The sequence below is a fragment of the Cherax quadricarinatus genome, chromosome 68 (genome assembly GCF_038502225.1).
Source record: "Cherax quadricarinatus isolate ZL_2023a chromosome 68, ASM3850222v1, whole genome shotgun sequence".
NCBI classification, from domain to species: Eukaryota; Metazoa; Arthropoda; class Malacostraca; order Decapoda; family Parastacidae; genus Cherax; species Cherax quadricarinatus.
This window is the reverse complement of record NC_091359.1, coordinates 16,741,721-16,759,385: the sequence shown is the minus strand read 5'-3', so window position 1 is coordinate 16,759,385 and position 17,665 is coordinate 16,741,721. Positions and strand designations below refer to the sequence as shown.

The window sequence follows — 17,665 nt, the reverse complement described above, 5'->3', positions numbered from 1 at the left end:
TGGAACAAACTCCCGAGTAGCGTTATTGAAGCTAAAACTTTGTGCAGTTTTAAAAATAGGTTAGACTAATACATGAATGAGTGTAGGTGGGTGTGAGTTAGACTTGCCTTGTATGGACTACTAGGCCTACTGGCCTATGCTTATGTTCTCTTGTATCAGGGTAGGTAATGCTATTTGCTGTTCTTTCCTTCAAATTCCATTTTTTTTATTTCCCTGTAAGTTTACTATGTGGTTGACATTGTAGACGTCTTTGTTATACCGAGTTCGACAACTCTATACTATACATTTTTTTTATTATACCGAGCTTCTTCAGCTCGGTGTGGTGTGCTTTTGCTTGCTATACCGACCTTCTTGAGCTGTATGCTGTGCTTTTGCTTGCTATACCGACCTTCTTGAGCTGTATGCTGTGCTTTTGCTTGCTATACCGACCTTCTTGAGCTGTATGCTGTGCTTTTCCTTGCTATACCGACCTTCTTGAGCTGTATGCTGTGCTTTTGCTTGCTATACCGACCTTCTTGAGCTGTATGCTGTGCTTTTGCTTGCTATACCGACCTGCTTGAGCTGTATGCTGTGCTTTTGCTTGCTATACTGAGCTTTGCAAATATGTTATGCTTTCTTTGGTACACCGAGCTTTGCTTGCTATACCGAACTGTATGTTGTGATTGTGCTTGCTATATTGAACTGTGTAACTGTATGTTGTGCTTTAGCTTGCTATACCAGCCTTTACAACTATCTGATGTCCTTTCATTTGCTAAATTCAACTTTGCAGCGATGATGTGTCTTCCTCTGCTATACCGAGCTCTGCAACTATTTTGCTGTGCTTTTTACTATAATAAGCTCTACTAAAGCTATGCTCCATTTTACTTCATTATAACGAATGGGATGTTGTAATGTATTATGCATTTCTGTTATATGCAGTATAAATACAGATCCATTTTGGCCAATGAGCTAAGTACCAGGGTCCCAGATTCGGTACCGGCATTCCGGCACCATTTCCCTACTCTTCGAGCCCGGATGAGACTGCCGATACGGTCTACACTAAGAGAGGCCCTATAAAGCAAAACAAGGAGAGAGAAGTCCAAAATCTACTGATATAGAAGACGCCTTGATAATTAATGACTTAGCGGTTCCAGTAGTAGTTGCCTTCCAAGTGCTGGCGAGTCTTTCCCAACCTCTCCATGGCCAAGGTAAGGACTTGGTACCCTTGTTTTTCAGCCTTGTTCGATCCACAAAAGTCTTAGAGAATAAGTGTAATGTCTTGTACATTTAATTTCTTAACGGTCACATCTAGTCCTAAATTCCCCTTCCTTCCCTTTCCTCCCCTCATGGGAGGTTCCTTGACGCTGGTGAGAGGCTCTTGATCTAGGGAATTAGATCTGTGCTCCGGTTCCCTGAATTGAGTCTGAATACTTTCCATCCCCCCATGCACTGTATAATCCTACGAGTTTAACGCTCCACCATGATTATAATAATAATCCTCCCCCTCCCCGTCATATTTTTAATCTTTCCCACACATATATTTCCAAATCTCTGAATATTGAAATCATAAGAAAAAAAGAAACTGTCGAAGACGCTGCAATATAGTTTTTTTTTTTATTGGGACAACGTTTCGCCCTGTTAGAGATTTATTAGTCATGAAGTGATTGATAACCTGGTCTCCCACTGTCTACTGTACATATATATTTCTATATTTTTTATGTTATATCCGTGTATGTATTGATAAAGCCGCTGGATGGCGAAACGTCTACAAGATACCCAGATTAAGTAAATTTATTCAGGTATACACAAATGCAGTTACACAGATTATCATACATAGCAGCACATGTGTAGACAACCTACGATAAACTCCCAAAAAAAGGTCAAAGTGACTTATTTCCATTGGAGTTCTTGTGATAGGTAAAAACAGTTAAGTATCTTAACTATGTAAAAGCATTTACAATAACAGGAGATATACTAGGGGAGAGGTAAAATTAGTTATTTTCATTGACATTAAAGATAGGATCAGATTATAGTGTATATATGTTAGATATACAAGAAATCACTCTTCCTCCCTTTTTGTAACATTATGTATAAGGTACATTTTGGCTGTCTTCTTGAACTGGTTCATGCTGTGACAGGCTTTGACATGTGCAGGCAGTCCACAAGTGTCTTATTCTTCATCTTGTAGGTATTGAATACCACTGATTTACAATTTATTAGTCATGGCTTTATAAAGCTAAGAGGGCGAAACGTTGTCCTAATAAAGCTTCTTCTGCACCATATATATATATATATATATATATATATATATATATATATATATATATATATATATATGTCGTGCCGAATATGTAAAACTGGTCAATTAGCAAGAACTCATTTAAAATTAAGTCCTTTCTAAAATTTTCTCTTATACGTTTAAAGATATATTTTTTTCATTACTGTTGATGTAAAAATTTATAATTTTGCACCAAAAGGAACTTAGAAAACTTACCTAACCTTATTATAACAAGAACAATTTATTTTAGCCTAACCCAACTAAATATATTTTAGATTTGTTTACAATAATTTAATACTAAACAAACACAGTGAAATATATTTTTTTCGTTAGGTTCAGAATGATTTTGGCGAAATTATTACATACACAAATTTTCACTTGTCCTATATAGCAAGATGAGCGTTGCTATTTAAGCCAAGATCGCAATTTCTGCCTATTCGGCACGACATATATATATATATATATATATATATATATATATATATATATATATAGTGGGGGGAAATAAATGGGATTAAATCTGGAGTATCTGAGAGAGTTAGAGCAAAGGAAGGGGTAGCAGTAATGTTAAATGATCAGTTATGGAAGGAGAAAAGAGAATATGAATGTGTAAATTCAAGAATTATGTGGATTAAAGTAAAGGTTGGATGCGAGAAGTGGGTCATAATAAGCGTGTATGCACCTGGAGAAGAGAGGAATGCAGAGGAGAGAGAGAGATTTTGGGAGATGTTAAGTGAATGTATAGGAGCCTTTGAACCAAGTGAGAGAGTAATTGTGGTAGGGGACTTGAATGCTAAAGTAGGAGAAACTTTTAGAGAGGGTGTGGTAGGTAAGTTTGGGGTGCCAGGTGTAAATGATAATGGGAGCCCTTTGATTGAACTTTGTATAGAAAGGGGTTTAGTTATAGGTAATACATATTTTAAGAAAAAGAGGATAAATAAGTATACAAGATATGATGTAGGGCGAAATGACAGTAGTTTGTTGGATTATGTATTGGTAGATAAAAGACTGTTGAGTAGACTTCAGGATGTACATGTTTATAGAGGGGCCACAGATATATCAGATCACTTTCTAGTTGTAGCTACACTGAGAGTAAAAGGTAGATGGGATACAAGGAGAATAGAAGCATCAGGGAAGAGAGAGGTGAAGGTTTATAAACTAAAAGAGGAGGCGGTTAGGGTAAGATATAAACAGCTATTGGAGGATAGATGGGCTAATGAGAGCATAGGCAATGGGGTCGAAGAGGTATGGGGTAGGTTTAAAAATGTAGTGTTAGAGTGTTCAGCAGAAGTTTGTGGTTACAGGAAAGTGGGTGCAGGAGGGAAGAGGAGCGATTGGTGGAATGATGATGTAAAGAGAGTAGTAAGGGAGAAAAAGTTAGCATATGAGAAGTTTTTACAAAGTAGAAGTGATGCAAGGAGGGAAGAGTATATGGAGAAAAAGAGAGAGGTTAAGAGAGTGGTGAAGCAATGTAAAAAGAGAGCAAATGAGAGAGTGGGTGAGATGTTATCAACAAATTTTGTTGAAAATAAGAAAAAGTTTTGGAGTGAGATTAACAAGTTAAGAAAGCCTAGAGAACAAATGGATTTGTCAGTTAAAAATAGGAGAGGAGAGTTATTAAATGGAGAGTTAGAGGTATTGGGAAGATGGAAGGAATATTTTGAGGAATTGTTAAATGTTGATGAAGATAGGGAAGCTGTGATTTCGTGTATAGGGCAAGGAGGAATAACATCTTGTAGGAGTGAGGAAGAGCCAGTTGTGAGTGTGGGGGAAGTTCGTGAGGCAGTAGGTAAAATGAAAGGGGGTAAGGCAGCCGGGATTGATGGGATAAAGATAGAAATGTTAAAAGCAGGTGGGGATATAGTTTTGGAGTGGTTGGTGCAATTGTTTAATAAATGTATGGAAGAGGGTAAGGTACCTAGGGATTGGCAGAGAGCATGCATAGTTCCTTTGTATAAAGGCAAAGGGGATAAAAGAGAGTGCAAAAATTATAGGGGGATAAGTCTGTTGAGTGTACCTGGTAAAGTGTATGGTAGAGTTATAATTGAAAGAATTAAGAGTAAGACGGAGAATAGGATAGCAGATGAACAAGGAGGCTTTAGGAAAGGTAGGGGGTGTGTGGACCAGGTGTTTACAGTGAAACATATAAGTGAACAGTATTTAGATAAGGCTAAAGAGGTCTTTGTGGCATTTATGGATTTGGAAAAGGCGTATGACAGGGTGGATAGGGGGGCAATGTGGCAGATGTTGCAAGTGTATGGTGTAGGAGGTAGGTTACTGAAAGCAGTGAAGAGTTTTTACGAGGATAGTGAGGCTCAAGTTAGAGTATGTAGGAAAGAGGGAAATTTTTTCCCAGTAAAAGTAGGCCTTAGACAAGGATGTGTGATGTCACCGTGGTTGTTTAATATATTTATAGATGGGGTTGTAAGAGAAGTAAATGCGAGGGTCTTGGCAAGAGGCGTGGAGTTAAAAGATAAAGAATCACACACAAAGTGGGAGTTGTCACAGCTGCTCTTTGCTGATGACACTGTGCTCTTGGGAGATTCTGAAGAGAAGTTGCAGAGATTGGTGGATGAATTTGGTAGGGTGTGCAAAAGAAGAAAATTAAAGGTGAATACAGGAAAGAGTAAGGTTATGAGGATAACAAAAAGATTAGGTGATGAAAGATTGAATATCAGATTGGAGGGAGAGAGTATGGAGGAGGTGAACGTATTCAGATATTTGGGAGTGGACGTGTCAGCGGATGGGTCTATGAAAGATGAGGTGAATCATAGAATTGATGAGGGAAAAAGAGTGAGTGGTGCACTTAGGAGTCTGTGGAGACAAAGAACTTTGTCCTTGGAGGCAAAGAGGGGAATGTATGAGAGTATAGTTTTACCAACGCTCTTGTATGGGTGTGAAGCGTGGGTGATGAATGTTGCAGCGAGGAGAAGGCTGGAGGCAGTGGAGATGTCATGTCTGAGGGCAATGTGTGGTGTGAATATAATGCAGAGAATTCGTAGTTTGGAAGTTAGGAGGAGGTGCGGGATTACCAAAACTGTTGTCCAGAGGGCTGAGGAAGGGTTGTTGAGGTGGTTCGGACATGTAGAGAGAATGGAGCGAAACAGAATGACTTCAAGAGTGTATCAGTCTGTAGTGGAAGGAAGGCGGGGTAGGGGTCGGCCTAGGAAGGGTTGGAGGGAGGGGGTAAAGGAGGTTTTGTGTGCGAGGGGCTTGGACTTCCAGCAGGCATGCTTGAGCGTGTTTGATAGGAGTGAATGGAGACAAATGGTTTTTAATACTTGACGTGCTGTTGGAGTGTGAGCAAAGTAACATTTATGAAGGGATTCAGGGAAACCGGCAGGCCGGACTTGAGTCCTGGAGATGGGAAGTACAGTGCCTGCACTCTGAAGGAGGGGTGTTAATGTTGCAGTTTAAAAACTGTAGTGTAAAGCACCCTTCTGGCAAGACAGTGATGGAGTGAATGATGGTGAAAGTTTTTCTTTTTCGGGCCACCCTGCCTTGGTGGGAATCGGCCGGTGTGATAAAAAAAAAAAAAAAAAAAAAAAAAAAAAAAAAAATATATATATATATTATATATATATATATATTATATATATATATATATATATATATATATATTATATATATATATATATATTATATATATATATATATATATATATATATATATATATATATATATAAATATATGCAAAACAACCACTCTGAAAGAATAGAGAAATTCCAAGCGCTTTCGTGACTACTCACATTATCAAGGAGTAGTCACGAAAGCGCTTGGAATTTCTCTATTCTTTCAGTGGTTGTTTTGCATATTCTGAAATCACCTGTTTACTGTGATCTTATTGCATATATATATATATATATATATATATATATATATATATATATATATATATATATATATATATATATATATATATATATATATATATATATATATATATATATTTGCAGTTTACATAATTTAACAAATTGCAATTTAATTTTTTTATAAGCAGATTATACGGTCTGGTTCATCCTGACATTATCAGCACCAGTCAAGTATTTAGAAGATCACGTAGCCAGTGTCAACATTGTAAGAATAATTGGGACACTGCTAGGATGATGCCGATATAGATAAGTTCAAATGTGTACTGTCAAGATAACAGGCGCTGGTAGAACCATATGGAGGACACTGTACAGTGCTCGTGAACACTCAAAACTGTGACCATGTGGAAACTGTCAGTACCAAGTCGGTATTGTCAGGGTAATGTCGATGCTGTGAAAACCATATGCACACTCGCACAACTATATGGACACTGATAGGCCCATGTGGAAAATGTGAGTGAAGTGTGGATAATGTAAGGCTTATATGGTTACTGTTGATCTATATTTACTTGAAACGTATTTTATACATGGACACTTGCCGTTACAGACACATCACTACACTTCTGAACATACACTATTTCCCCTTGTCTAATATTTGTTTCTCTCCTAGCAGAACTAGAGAAGCTGACATCTCTACATGTCTTGCAAGTAGCAGCTGCCGATCCTCCGGTCCTAGAAGAGTATCTTAGCCGCGGGTGAAGATTCTCTGTTCTCGCAAGGGGTATATTTACAACTGCTCGTCCTCAGATTCTATACAAGTATCTTAGCAACGGCTGCAGATAATTCCTTTCTATGAGATACTACCTTTCACTATCTAACAAAAAACTTCTATTTGTGCAGTGTTCGTAGTGTGTAAAATATTCTAGAAGAAAGACACATGTGCAGCAGTTGGGTATCTTTATTGTTGAAGTGTTTCGCGTACATGGTAGGCTTCTTCAGTTATATAGAATGGATTGTAGGCAGCAGAAGTGACGAGGTAAAGATGATGTAATCAGTCTTTCAGCCTTAGTGAAATACCATTCTGATGTTCATCTTAGTGAAATAGTTTGAGGTAGCCAGTCCCTCAGCCTGCAGAAAAACTCAGCTCTATGGTCTAGAACGGTATGAAGCTGAAGCATGAGAATGGAGTCTTAAATATTGTCGAAGGTGAGGTGGAAGTTCACGAAGACGTTGCAGGAGGCAGGTCCCTCTGGAATCCAACCCTTCTCACTCATGATGAAGTGATGAAGCTGTGGAAGATGTCCTCTGTACCAAGATACTTTTCTGTTGCTGTTGTGTCTGACAGGTATACTGAAAATGGTATAAAATACCATTTCCAAGGTTGGTGAACTGATTATCTATACCTCGTCACTTCTGTCTACCATGTAAGCGAAACGTTTCAACAATGAAGATACCATCTGTTGCACATGTCTTTTACTTATCAATTTACGGATATTTATACCGTTTTTCAACAAACTACGAAAAGAAAGCCAACTACCTATCCATCTCACCACTTTCCGGAACGTAGCATTGTGCAGCGTACGAGACTATCACAAACACACTCCTCTGCTGCTGGACGTGACGTTCATGACTTCCAGTGGATGCTATGATCATGATAACTGAGACACTTGGGCAACATTTAAGAATCTTTATTCTGGAAACGTTTCGCTACCCAGTGGCTTCTTCAGTCCAGTACAGAGAAGAGTGGAAGATGAGAAGTTTGAGATAATGAGTCCCTCAGCCTTGAGTCGATGTGTTCAGTCCATTAATCTTGAATAGTAGTATAAGTAATGTAGTAGTGGTAGTAGTAGTAGTGGTGGTGGTGGTAGTAGTGGTAATAGTAATGTAGTAGTGGTAGTAGTAGTAGTGGTGGTGGTAATAGCAGTAGTAGTGGTAATAGTAATGTAGCAGTAGTAATGTAGTAGTGATAATGGTAATAGTATTGTATAACTAGTAATAATGTAGCATTAATGTCATACTAATAGTATAGTATTAATGTAGTAGTGGTAATTGTAGTATTAATAGTATAGCAGTAGTATTAACAGTAGCAGTAATAGGTAGTAACATTAACAGTGGTAATAGTAGTGGTGATAAATTTTGGTAAACTGTTTCGTTACGGTACTGTCACTTTGCATTCTTTATCTCAGTGTTTCAAGTTAGGAAGTACATCTTTCATCATACAGTAATAATGAGCACTGAACACTTTTTGCACACTTATGATCTCAGAAGCTCAATTATTTTTCTCCAGAATCTTGCGCGTACAAGAGGCTTCTCAAACAGCATTACCTAATGCAAGCCATGTATAAGCCTCGTGTAATCTGTAAGTTTTATTTCTTGTATTATGTATCGTGTAATGTGTGGTAATAAACTGTCAGCATAAACTGATATTATCAGTTTAATCCCCCCACGAGGGACGTTCCTTGATGATGGTCAGGGGCTCTTGATTTAAGGAATTAAACCTGTCCTTCAGTGCCTTTAATCGAGTCTGTGTCTTCCATTCCCCCAGGCGCTGTATAACTCCTATAGATTTAGCGCTCCCTCTATGAATAGAATAATAAATTGCATCTCGCGAAGCTGTCTTCATTGTTTCATTATCTCATTATGTTCTCATTATATTTTTATTATGTTCTCATTAACCTAAGTCAGCCGATATGAAGTGACTCAAAGTTGTCAGAATTATATTGATCGGGAAGCGCTAAATTTACATGGGGTCATATAAAGCCTGGGAAAAAATAGGTAATTAAGTTTGATTGAGGAATGGGAGGGGTAGCTACAATTCACTGGATCAAGATACCTTCACCAGCATCATACACTCCCCCCGCCCCCTTGAAGGGAGAGTAATTAGAGAGGTAAGCAGCTCTGAAAACCAAATTTGATGCATTATTTAACAAGAGCTGACTCATAACATACCTTAAATCCCTCCAAGAAAGATGAATAAGTGTCGCTGAAGAGCCCTTGATTCAAAGAGCTGGAGCGAATCTTCCCTTCCTTGGATTAAACCTGTTTGCCTCTCATTTCCTAAGCACCCTATGATCCATACGGGTTTACCAGTTTCCCATGAAAACAGCTATAATTAGCACCTTTAGCCAATACCTTCTACCAACGATACTACAAACAAAAACAACCTTATTTCTTTCTACAGTATACAAAATGTAGTTTAGATGTAATAAAATACTGTAATACAATATTATTAAGGACGCTTTCTTTGCTAGGTTTAAAGCTTATCGACTACACGAGGTTCTTCAAGATACACGCAGTTTACTTACGAGGTTCTTCTTCCTGCTTCCGATGACTGCAAGTGTCGTAGTGTGTTATCTGCTGTGTTGGTGTAGTTTAGTTTGTTTTGCACGTCGTGCCTCTTTAGACAAAAGATCAACAGAGGCGCATAATGTGTGTTCTGGGAGTGGGTCTCAGTTTTATGGCGGCTCAGCAAGTTACAGTGGTGATAAACTATTGACAAGTTTATGATCTGGCTGTAATTTTAATGAATTATTTATGCAGACATGCCGGCATTGTTTTCGTTTTCCTTCCTTATTTATATAGTATTAGTTACAGTCAAGAATCTTAATATTACAAGACTATGTTTTGCAATATCAGCGGGTTATTAAATGTTATTATTTAACGTAAACATATGCTGGGTACAGCGATGAACGTCCGATATTAACGAGGAAGCAAGTGCAGAATAATTTTTTTATTGTGACGACGTTTCGCTCGTGCAGAGCGTTATCAAGTCATGATTTACAAAGTTCTACAAAGAGCGAAACATTGTCCCAATAAAAGTCTTCTCTGCACCTGTCTTTTCATCGCTGCACAAATACTATTTACTGATGATAACATTTTTTTTTTCAAACATTAACTCAACTGTTTCAAACAACGACATAATTAATGAACTCAATTTCAGTATCTACCAGACTCCTACTTAATACCAAACTAGCCTAATACATTCTATTAAGAAAACAATAATAACCAAATAAACCTTTACATCCGAAAAGGCTAGAAAACAAATTTGATGCTCATGTTAAGTCCTCAATACACCTGTGCACTAATATCAAGAATACCTATGTGCGGGTTATTTGTGTGTCTTTCCAGTCACGGTATTGTGCCTTTTTTTTATCAAGAATACTTGAATCCCTAAGATAGATCAAACTTTCACCGTATATATCCTGAGATACTTTTGTTATATAGGCCTTTAGAGATAGACCTTTCGTTGTGTATGCCTTGTGATATATACTTTATTATCAGTAATATGATGCTTATCTAACGCAGCAACAGTATGATGTCATGGTATAGCGGATATCTTCAACTCTATTCCTAAACAATTTATTGGCATGAACTACTTCCACTAGCGGGCTCCACCCACCTATAACGCCATCTCCAACTGCTGCATTCTATTTGGGCTCCAGCAGCGCTGTATAGTCCTTGTGGCTTAGCGCTTCTTTTTGATTATAATAATAAATAATAATATTTGGGCTCCAGTAAATGTCTCCATCCTCATGCCTCTGCTTTAGGCTGAGGGACTGAGCACCTAATGTCAAGGCTAAGGGACTGGAACATTGTCTATTAAGGCTAAAGGACTGAACACTTTAAAATTAAATTTCCACTCCTTCCACTGTCATCAGTGTAAAAGTTACCTCTGTATTCGTCTGAAGAAGGCTGCTACGCAGGAGAAACGTTTCGGCAATAAAAAATACCTAAGTATTCCTTATGTGTCTAATTTATCATACACACCCGTTGTACACAATCTTTGAAAAACACATCTCTGTGTACAGACTCTGATATATAAATACATTTCGGTGTATATATCTTAAAGAATACATCTCTCGGTGTATATACCCAAAGATAAATAACACTTGTACCTACTCTTAGAAATACATACCTGATGGTGTATAAATTTTTTATAGGTTGCATACAGTAACCGGAATAAACAAATGATTTATGAGGTTGTATACCTGTGGTGGGTCAGGAGGATGCTAAGCCACAATGGCTGTAAGACTCATATTACTACACCGTGTCATGCAGAATTTATCTTTGTCCAACAGGATTTCCGAGAACACCTGTCTTGTCAGCACACACACCTGTACAATGAAAAACGTGCCTATGTAAGAGCAGCTGTATATACAAAAGTATTCTGAATAATAAAAAATAACAATAAAAATATTAATATTTTTGCTCGCAATACTGATGCGAAACAAAACACGGGAGCTGCAGCGTGTTAAAATTATTATTATTATTATTATTATTATTATTATTATTATTATTATTATTATTATTATGTGTGGGGATAAGTAGGTTTAATCCGAAAATGAGAGTCATAGCTCCAGTTCTTCGGATCAAAAGCCTTACGCTAGCGTTAAGGCCTCCCCCCCCCAAAAAAAAAAATCCAAATGCAAGTCAGTCGGGAAAAATAATTGTTCATGGAGTGGCCATATTTTGTTTTCATTACTTCTCCCCTCTATTATTTTTTTTTTCATCTCTGGAATGATGCTAGTGCTACCTTCTATATTGTGTAAGGTTTGTTTACGTCTGACTGTGAAAGGTTTCATGCTGGCGCTGCAGAACGGAATGGAATGATTATGATTATGACTACAATTTTTAAAGTTGTGGACAGGTAAGCCAGCGGAAGGCCTCCGTTAGATGACCAAAAGCTCCAGCTGCGGGTTATCATATGGCTGAGGCCCACGTCAGGAAACACTAGTCCTGTTTTCTGATAAAACTTACCTAACCTAACCTACAGCCACGAGTATTGGTCATGTCTATATGACATCATCATGATTGATGCCTTGTTTTAGATTCGGGGGGGGGGGGGGGGGAGTTGGCTGTTTGACTGTCGACTACTCGAGGGTCATTAACACCCCATATTACCTGTCCACCACTAGACAGGTATACGTTAAACTAATTCAACCGACATATCTAATTTGTGGCCTACTGAACCATATCATACCTGCACTCGAAACTGTGTATAGAATTTTCCTCCACTTCATTCAACTCACATGTATTAGTGACAATTTTCAAAATAACCTTTAAATATATGAATAGTAGAATTAAAAATATTCATTGTACAACAGAAGTCAGACTAAAATTGGAATATGCATTTGTAGTATGACATTTATTCACACTTTAAAAACATTACTAGAACAAAATGACTACTACTGTGAGTGAAATAATATTAATAGAAGGAAATCGAGGGCACGATAACCATATATAAAATCATGAAACGATACGAGACAACGGATGAAAAATAATTTCATAGCGCCTTTGACAGGGCGAACAAATCAACAATTGTCAGCTAGGAGAAAGAGGTACCGACAGGAGGCTGGGAAGTTATTTCCAAAATATTAATGGCAAAAGTACTAGAATATGATTCACTGGGCTACAGTGCGTGATATAACCACTGAGAGACATTAACAGTTCATGTAACAACTTAAAACTGAAGGTTAGGTAAGGTTCATCAGGCTACAGGACAAGTGTTTCCTGACGTGGGTCTTAGTCAACTCGTGACTCACCGTTGGAGCTTTTGGTCATCTGACCGAGGCCTTTTCTTGGTCATACTTATTTCTCTAAAACTGAAGGCGAACCACACCAACATAGGTTCAATCCTGTCACTGCAAAAACTTATACAAAACATAAAAATAGGTAAACACACACACACACACACACACACACACACACACACACACACACACACACACACACACACACACACACACACACACACACACACACACACACAGCGGCATTCTTTTGCGGCCTAACAAACGAATTCATACCTTCAGTGTGAATTCTGCTGCCACTTGTATTTCGGACACAGGGAAAAAATCCATAAATTCCGTATAATCTGGGGGGGGGGGGGTTCTGAAAAAGTTAGAAACATTGGACGTGTTTCCTTACACTGATTGTCTATGTTCACCCATCAGTAAAATAGGTACCTGGGTGTTAGTGGACTGGTGTGGGTCGCATCCTGGGACAAAAACTGACATAATTTGCTTGAAATGATCAGCATAACAAGCGGTTTTCTATATAGTAGTATATCACTGATGTCAGCTAGACCTGTATACTTGTAGAAATAAAGATATTATTATTATTATTATTATTATTATTATTATTATTATTATTATTATTATTATTTGCTTTGGTATTGTGCACATGGTTAAGGTGGCTTATTGTGTACATGGTTATGGTACTTGTTGTACACATGATTATGGTGACTTATTGTGCACATAGTTATGGTGACTTACTGTGCACACGGTTACGCGACTTTAATTTAAAGAAAATCAATTTTCTTGTCTTCAGAATCTGACTTGTACAGAGTCTACTGGATAAGATTTAAACCGAGTCAGTACATAAATTTGGAGAGCGGTTCTTACATGAATTCTAAATAAAAACTAATAACTACCAATAATAGTTAACGGGGTTCTTGGTATTTAGCTTTATTGGAAATGTTAACCAATGTTCAAACTGGCGAATCACAAGTAATATTAACATTCTCCTGAATTTAACACCAGTTGTAGCATGGCAGACTAAAGTTTCAGGTTACTGCGGGACTTCAGTGAGTACTGCATAAGATATTAGAAATGATGTGAGGTTTATTTCGTCTAATCCACTGCAATTTACAGCAAATTTCCCATTTTGTCTGCACCTCGAGTCCCGTTTGGTCAACTTCTTCCATTATATCTACTCTGAAAATATCACAATATGTTCAGAATGTCTACCAACAGGTAACAAACCTTGGAAGTCTCTTAGTATATAATATAATATAATAAAATATCTTTATTTCTGCAAGTACATGTACAAGTCTAGCTGACATCAGTAATATACTACTATATATAAAGCCGCTTGTTATGCTGAGCATTTCGAGCAAATTAGGTCAATTTTGTCCCAGGATGCGACCCACACCAGTTGACTAACACCCAGGTGCCCATTTTATACTGATGGGTGAACAGGGACAACAGGTGTCTTATGGTAACACGTCCGTAATGTTTTCCAGCCGTACCGGAGATTCGAACTCCGGACCTCAGTGTGTGAGCTGAGTGCGAGCCATCGTGCTACTGTTATTGATGTTACGCATTATCATACACGATTATAATGTAAAGCTTGGCATGCATCCGTAAAATACTAAGCCTTCAAAGGTATGGTCAAAGTTAAAACTTTACAATTGATCAGTGGAAGAATTCCAATGTGGAAGACGGTGGTATCTACTGACAGTAGTAAAAAAACACTGACTTTAAATTCCCAGTTGATGTGGCAGGTGGTAGTCAGCTGACATTACCTGATAAACATCACAAGTCACAATACCGTGACTGGAACAATACACAAATAGAAGAACTGAGACACTTATGCAACATATGGGAATCTTTATTGAGGAAACGTTTCGCCACACAGTGGCTTCATCAGTGGCAAAACTTTTCTTCAATAAAGATTCCCATATGTTGCATAAGTGCCTCAATTCTTCAACTTGTCGGTTTTCAAAACTATTCATTCAATACACAAATAACCCGCACGTAAGAGGTTGAAACTTTGGACGACGTTTCGATCGGACTACTTAATTAATGGTCCAAGTCGGACAGAAACGTCGTCATAAGTTTTATTCCCCTATATGAGGGTTATTTGTGTGCTACGTAATAGGGTTGTTGCCTCTTGGTTGCAGCCATCATAAACCAGTGAGAGGGAACAACATCCCTACTCACCTAAAAACAAGTTTGAATCTCGTACAATTTATAATGAATTTATTTACAGTCATCCATTATGATTTTTCCGGGTACATTGACACAAATGCTCTTGAACATTAAAATGGTATAAAATACCGACAGGTTGTTAGGTAAGACACATATGCAACAATATTGTTTCATACTATGGAACAATGCTCTTCTCCAGACTGAGGGACTGACCACCTCAAAACTTTAAGGGTGATGGACTGATTACATCGTCTTCAAGTATCTTCTGCTTCTATCAACTTTTCTGTACTCGACTGAAGAAGCCTACTGTGTAGGCGAAACGTTTCATAATAAAGATACCTAACTGTGGAACTGAACTTCTCCAGGCCGAGGGACTGACAACCTCAAATTCTACGACTTTAAGGGTGATGGACTGATTACATCGTCTTCACATCTCTACTGTTCCTGCCTACTTTCTGTATTCGACTGAAGAAGCCTACTGTGTAGGCGAAACGTTTCGGAATAAAGTTGTCTAACTGTTGCATATGTGTCTTACCTAACAACCTGTCGGTATTGTATACCATTTTGATGTTCATACCTAACTGTTGCATATGTGTCTTACCCACAAATGCTCTTCGTGATGGGTAGAGGCGGTTATAAAAAAACACACTTGCAGTTGACATCGCAGACTATGACACGTTGTGTCGTGAACATCTGCCACTATACAAGCAAACCCACACTAAAAAAAACAAGTGAGACCGGAGATAGTTCAGCTGTTTATTTCCAGTTTTCGAATTAAAATTCCCCCTCTCACATGCATATATATATATATATATATATATATATATATATATATATATATATATATATATATATATATATATATATATATATATATATATATATATATATATATATATATATATATTACGTTATGATAGATGACTCTGGTGTGAGATCATCGACCCTAGTATCAACCGTGGGCCACATTCCATCAAGGAGTATGAAAGAGCTACACATCGTAAAAAAAATAATCTTTTTTTCCCTGCTATACATTGTACTCTCTTCCCCTTCCTGCCCGAACCCCTCCCAGTATATCACCACTCCCCACCCACTACCCTTCCTAACCTCTACCTCTCATCCATTATCCTTCCCAGTCCAGCCCCCAGGTCGGCGCTTTCACTCTCGTTTGCAATCCTTGTTGATACAATCCTCTGAACACACAGGTGCCTGACAATCTTTGATACAACACACATAGTGTCAGTCTCTGCAGTAACCAGAATCCCTTAATATGTATTTAAAACAATCTTTTATTTATCCATAGAATTTCAACCCGTATTTAATTTCCAGGTGTATGGATGTCGTGGACCAGGGTGTGTTAGATGCCTGTAGGCACACTTGTCTGTCCTGCTGACAAACTATCCACACCAAGCCAGAGTGCGGCTTAGTGTGGATAGTACTGCGTATTTTGTCTCTGAGTTCGTAGGTTCTATACCTCCTCTGGCATGAGATAAATGCTAGGATTCAAACCTGCACAAGTGTGCAGGTTCTCATCAAGGTACGCAGTACTTTATCCATACAGCCTGATAACATACTGCATAACTTGATGCACAGTGTGTAGGATCGAATCATATATATATATATATATATATATATATATATATATATATATATATATATATATATATATATATATATATATATATATATATATATATATATATATATGGTATAAACCTTGGTAATAAATACCGACAAATTGGTTTAGAAAGACACGTAAGCAAACACTATAACATATTTATTAGAAAACGTTTCGGTCCTGGGACCTTGATCACTTCTAACACTTCTAAGGCAGAAAGACATTACATATATAGGGGGAGAGTGAGATGTGACGCACGTGACCTGAGGAATGTCATAAGAACATAAGAATGGAGGAACACTGCAGAAGGCCCGCTGGCCCATGCGAGGCAGGTCCCTATCAAAACAACCTCTACCTATGAGGAGGACGGGTAGACGATGAAATCATGTGACTCCTGTGTTGTTGGGTTGGTGCTGCTTAAGTATCATGTATGCCAATGTTTTTGAAATTTTGTAGTTTTCTGTGTTGCGTTCTATAGTGTCGGTGACGGCGATTAGTGAGGCTTCTAGGCACCGTCGGCGTCTGAGGTCTGGTTCGGTGAGAACGAGTTGTGCCTCATTCCAGTTCATCAAATGCCCCGTGGAGTCTCTGTGGAGGACACAGGCGTACCTTATATCGTCTCTGTTAGAGGCATTTCGATGCTCATTCAGGCGGACTGCAAGATCTCTGCCTGTCTCGCCTACATATTTCTTGGGACAGAACCCACAGGGGATAGTGTAGACGCCTGCTGTAGAAGTTAGAGGTGTGGGGCTGCGTTTCGTAGTGAGGTCTTTGATAGATGATGTGTTTATGGTGGAAACGTTGATGTTACTCATAGCAAGTGCCCGGCGAGTATTCGTGGCAACATCGCCACATGGGAGTACTATGAACTGTTTAGGGGACTGTTCCATGGGCGGTTTGTTGAGGATAGCTTGTGCCTTGAGTCTGCAATCTCATGGAACAGCCCCCTAAACAGTTCATAGTACTCCCATGTGGCGATGTTGCCACGAATACTCGCCGGGCACTTGCTATGAGTAACATCAACGTTTCCACCATAAACACATCATCTATCAAAGACCTCACTACGAAACGCAGCCCCACACCTCAAGAGGCGTCTACACCATCCCCTGTGGATTCTATCCTAAGAAATATGTAAGCGAAACAGGCAGAGATCTTGCGGTCCTCCTGAACGAGCATCGAAATGCAGTAACAGAGACGACTTAAGGTACGCCTGTGTCCTCCAAAGTGACTCCACGGGGCATTTGATGACCCGGGATGAGGCACAACACG

General features: G+C 38.4%; 1 protein-coding gene across 1 annotated transcript in view; it reads left to right on the top strand.

Moving 5' to 3' along the window:
* The window catches only part of LOC128697676 (serine/arginine-rich splicing factor 4-like), a 27,379-nt gene extending 26,061 nt beyond the window's left edge, over positions 1-1,318 (top strand). The window contains exon 6 of the mRNA XM_053789502.2: positions 919-1,318. Within this exon, the coding sequence (XP_053645477.2) occupies positions 919-923 (5 nt within the window). The 3' untranslated portion in view covers positions 924-1,318. The remainder of the gene's footprint in view (positions 1-918) is intronic.
* Positions 1,319-17,665: the final 16,347 nt, after the last annotated feature.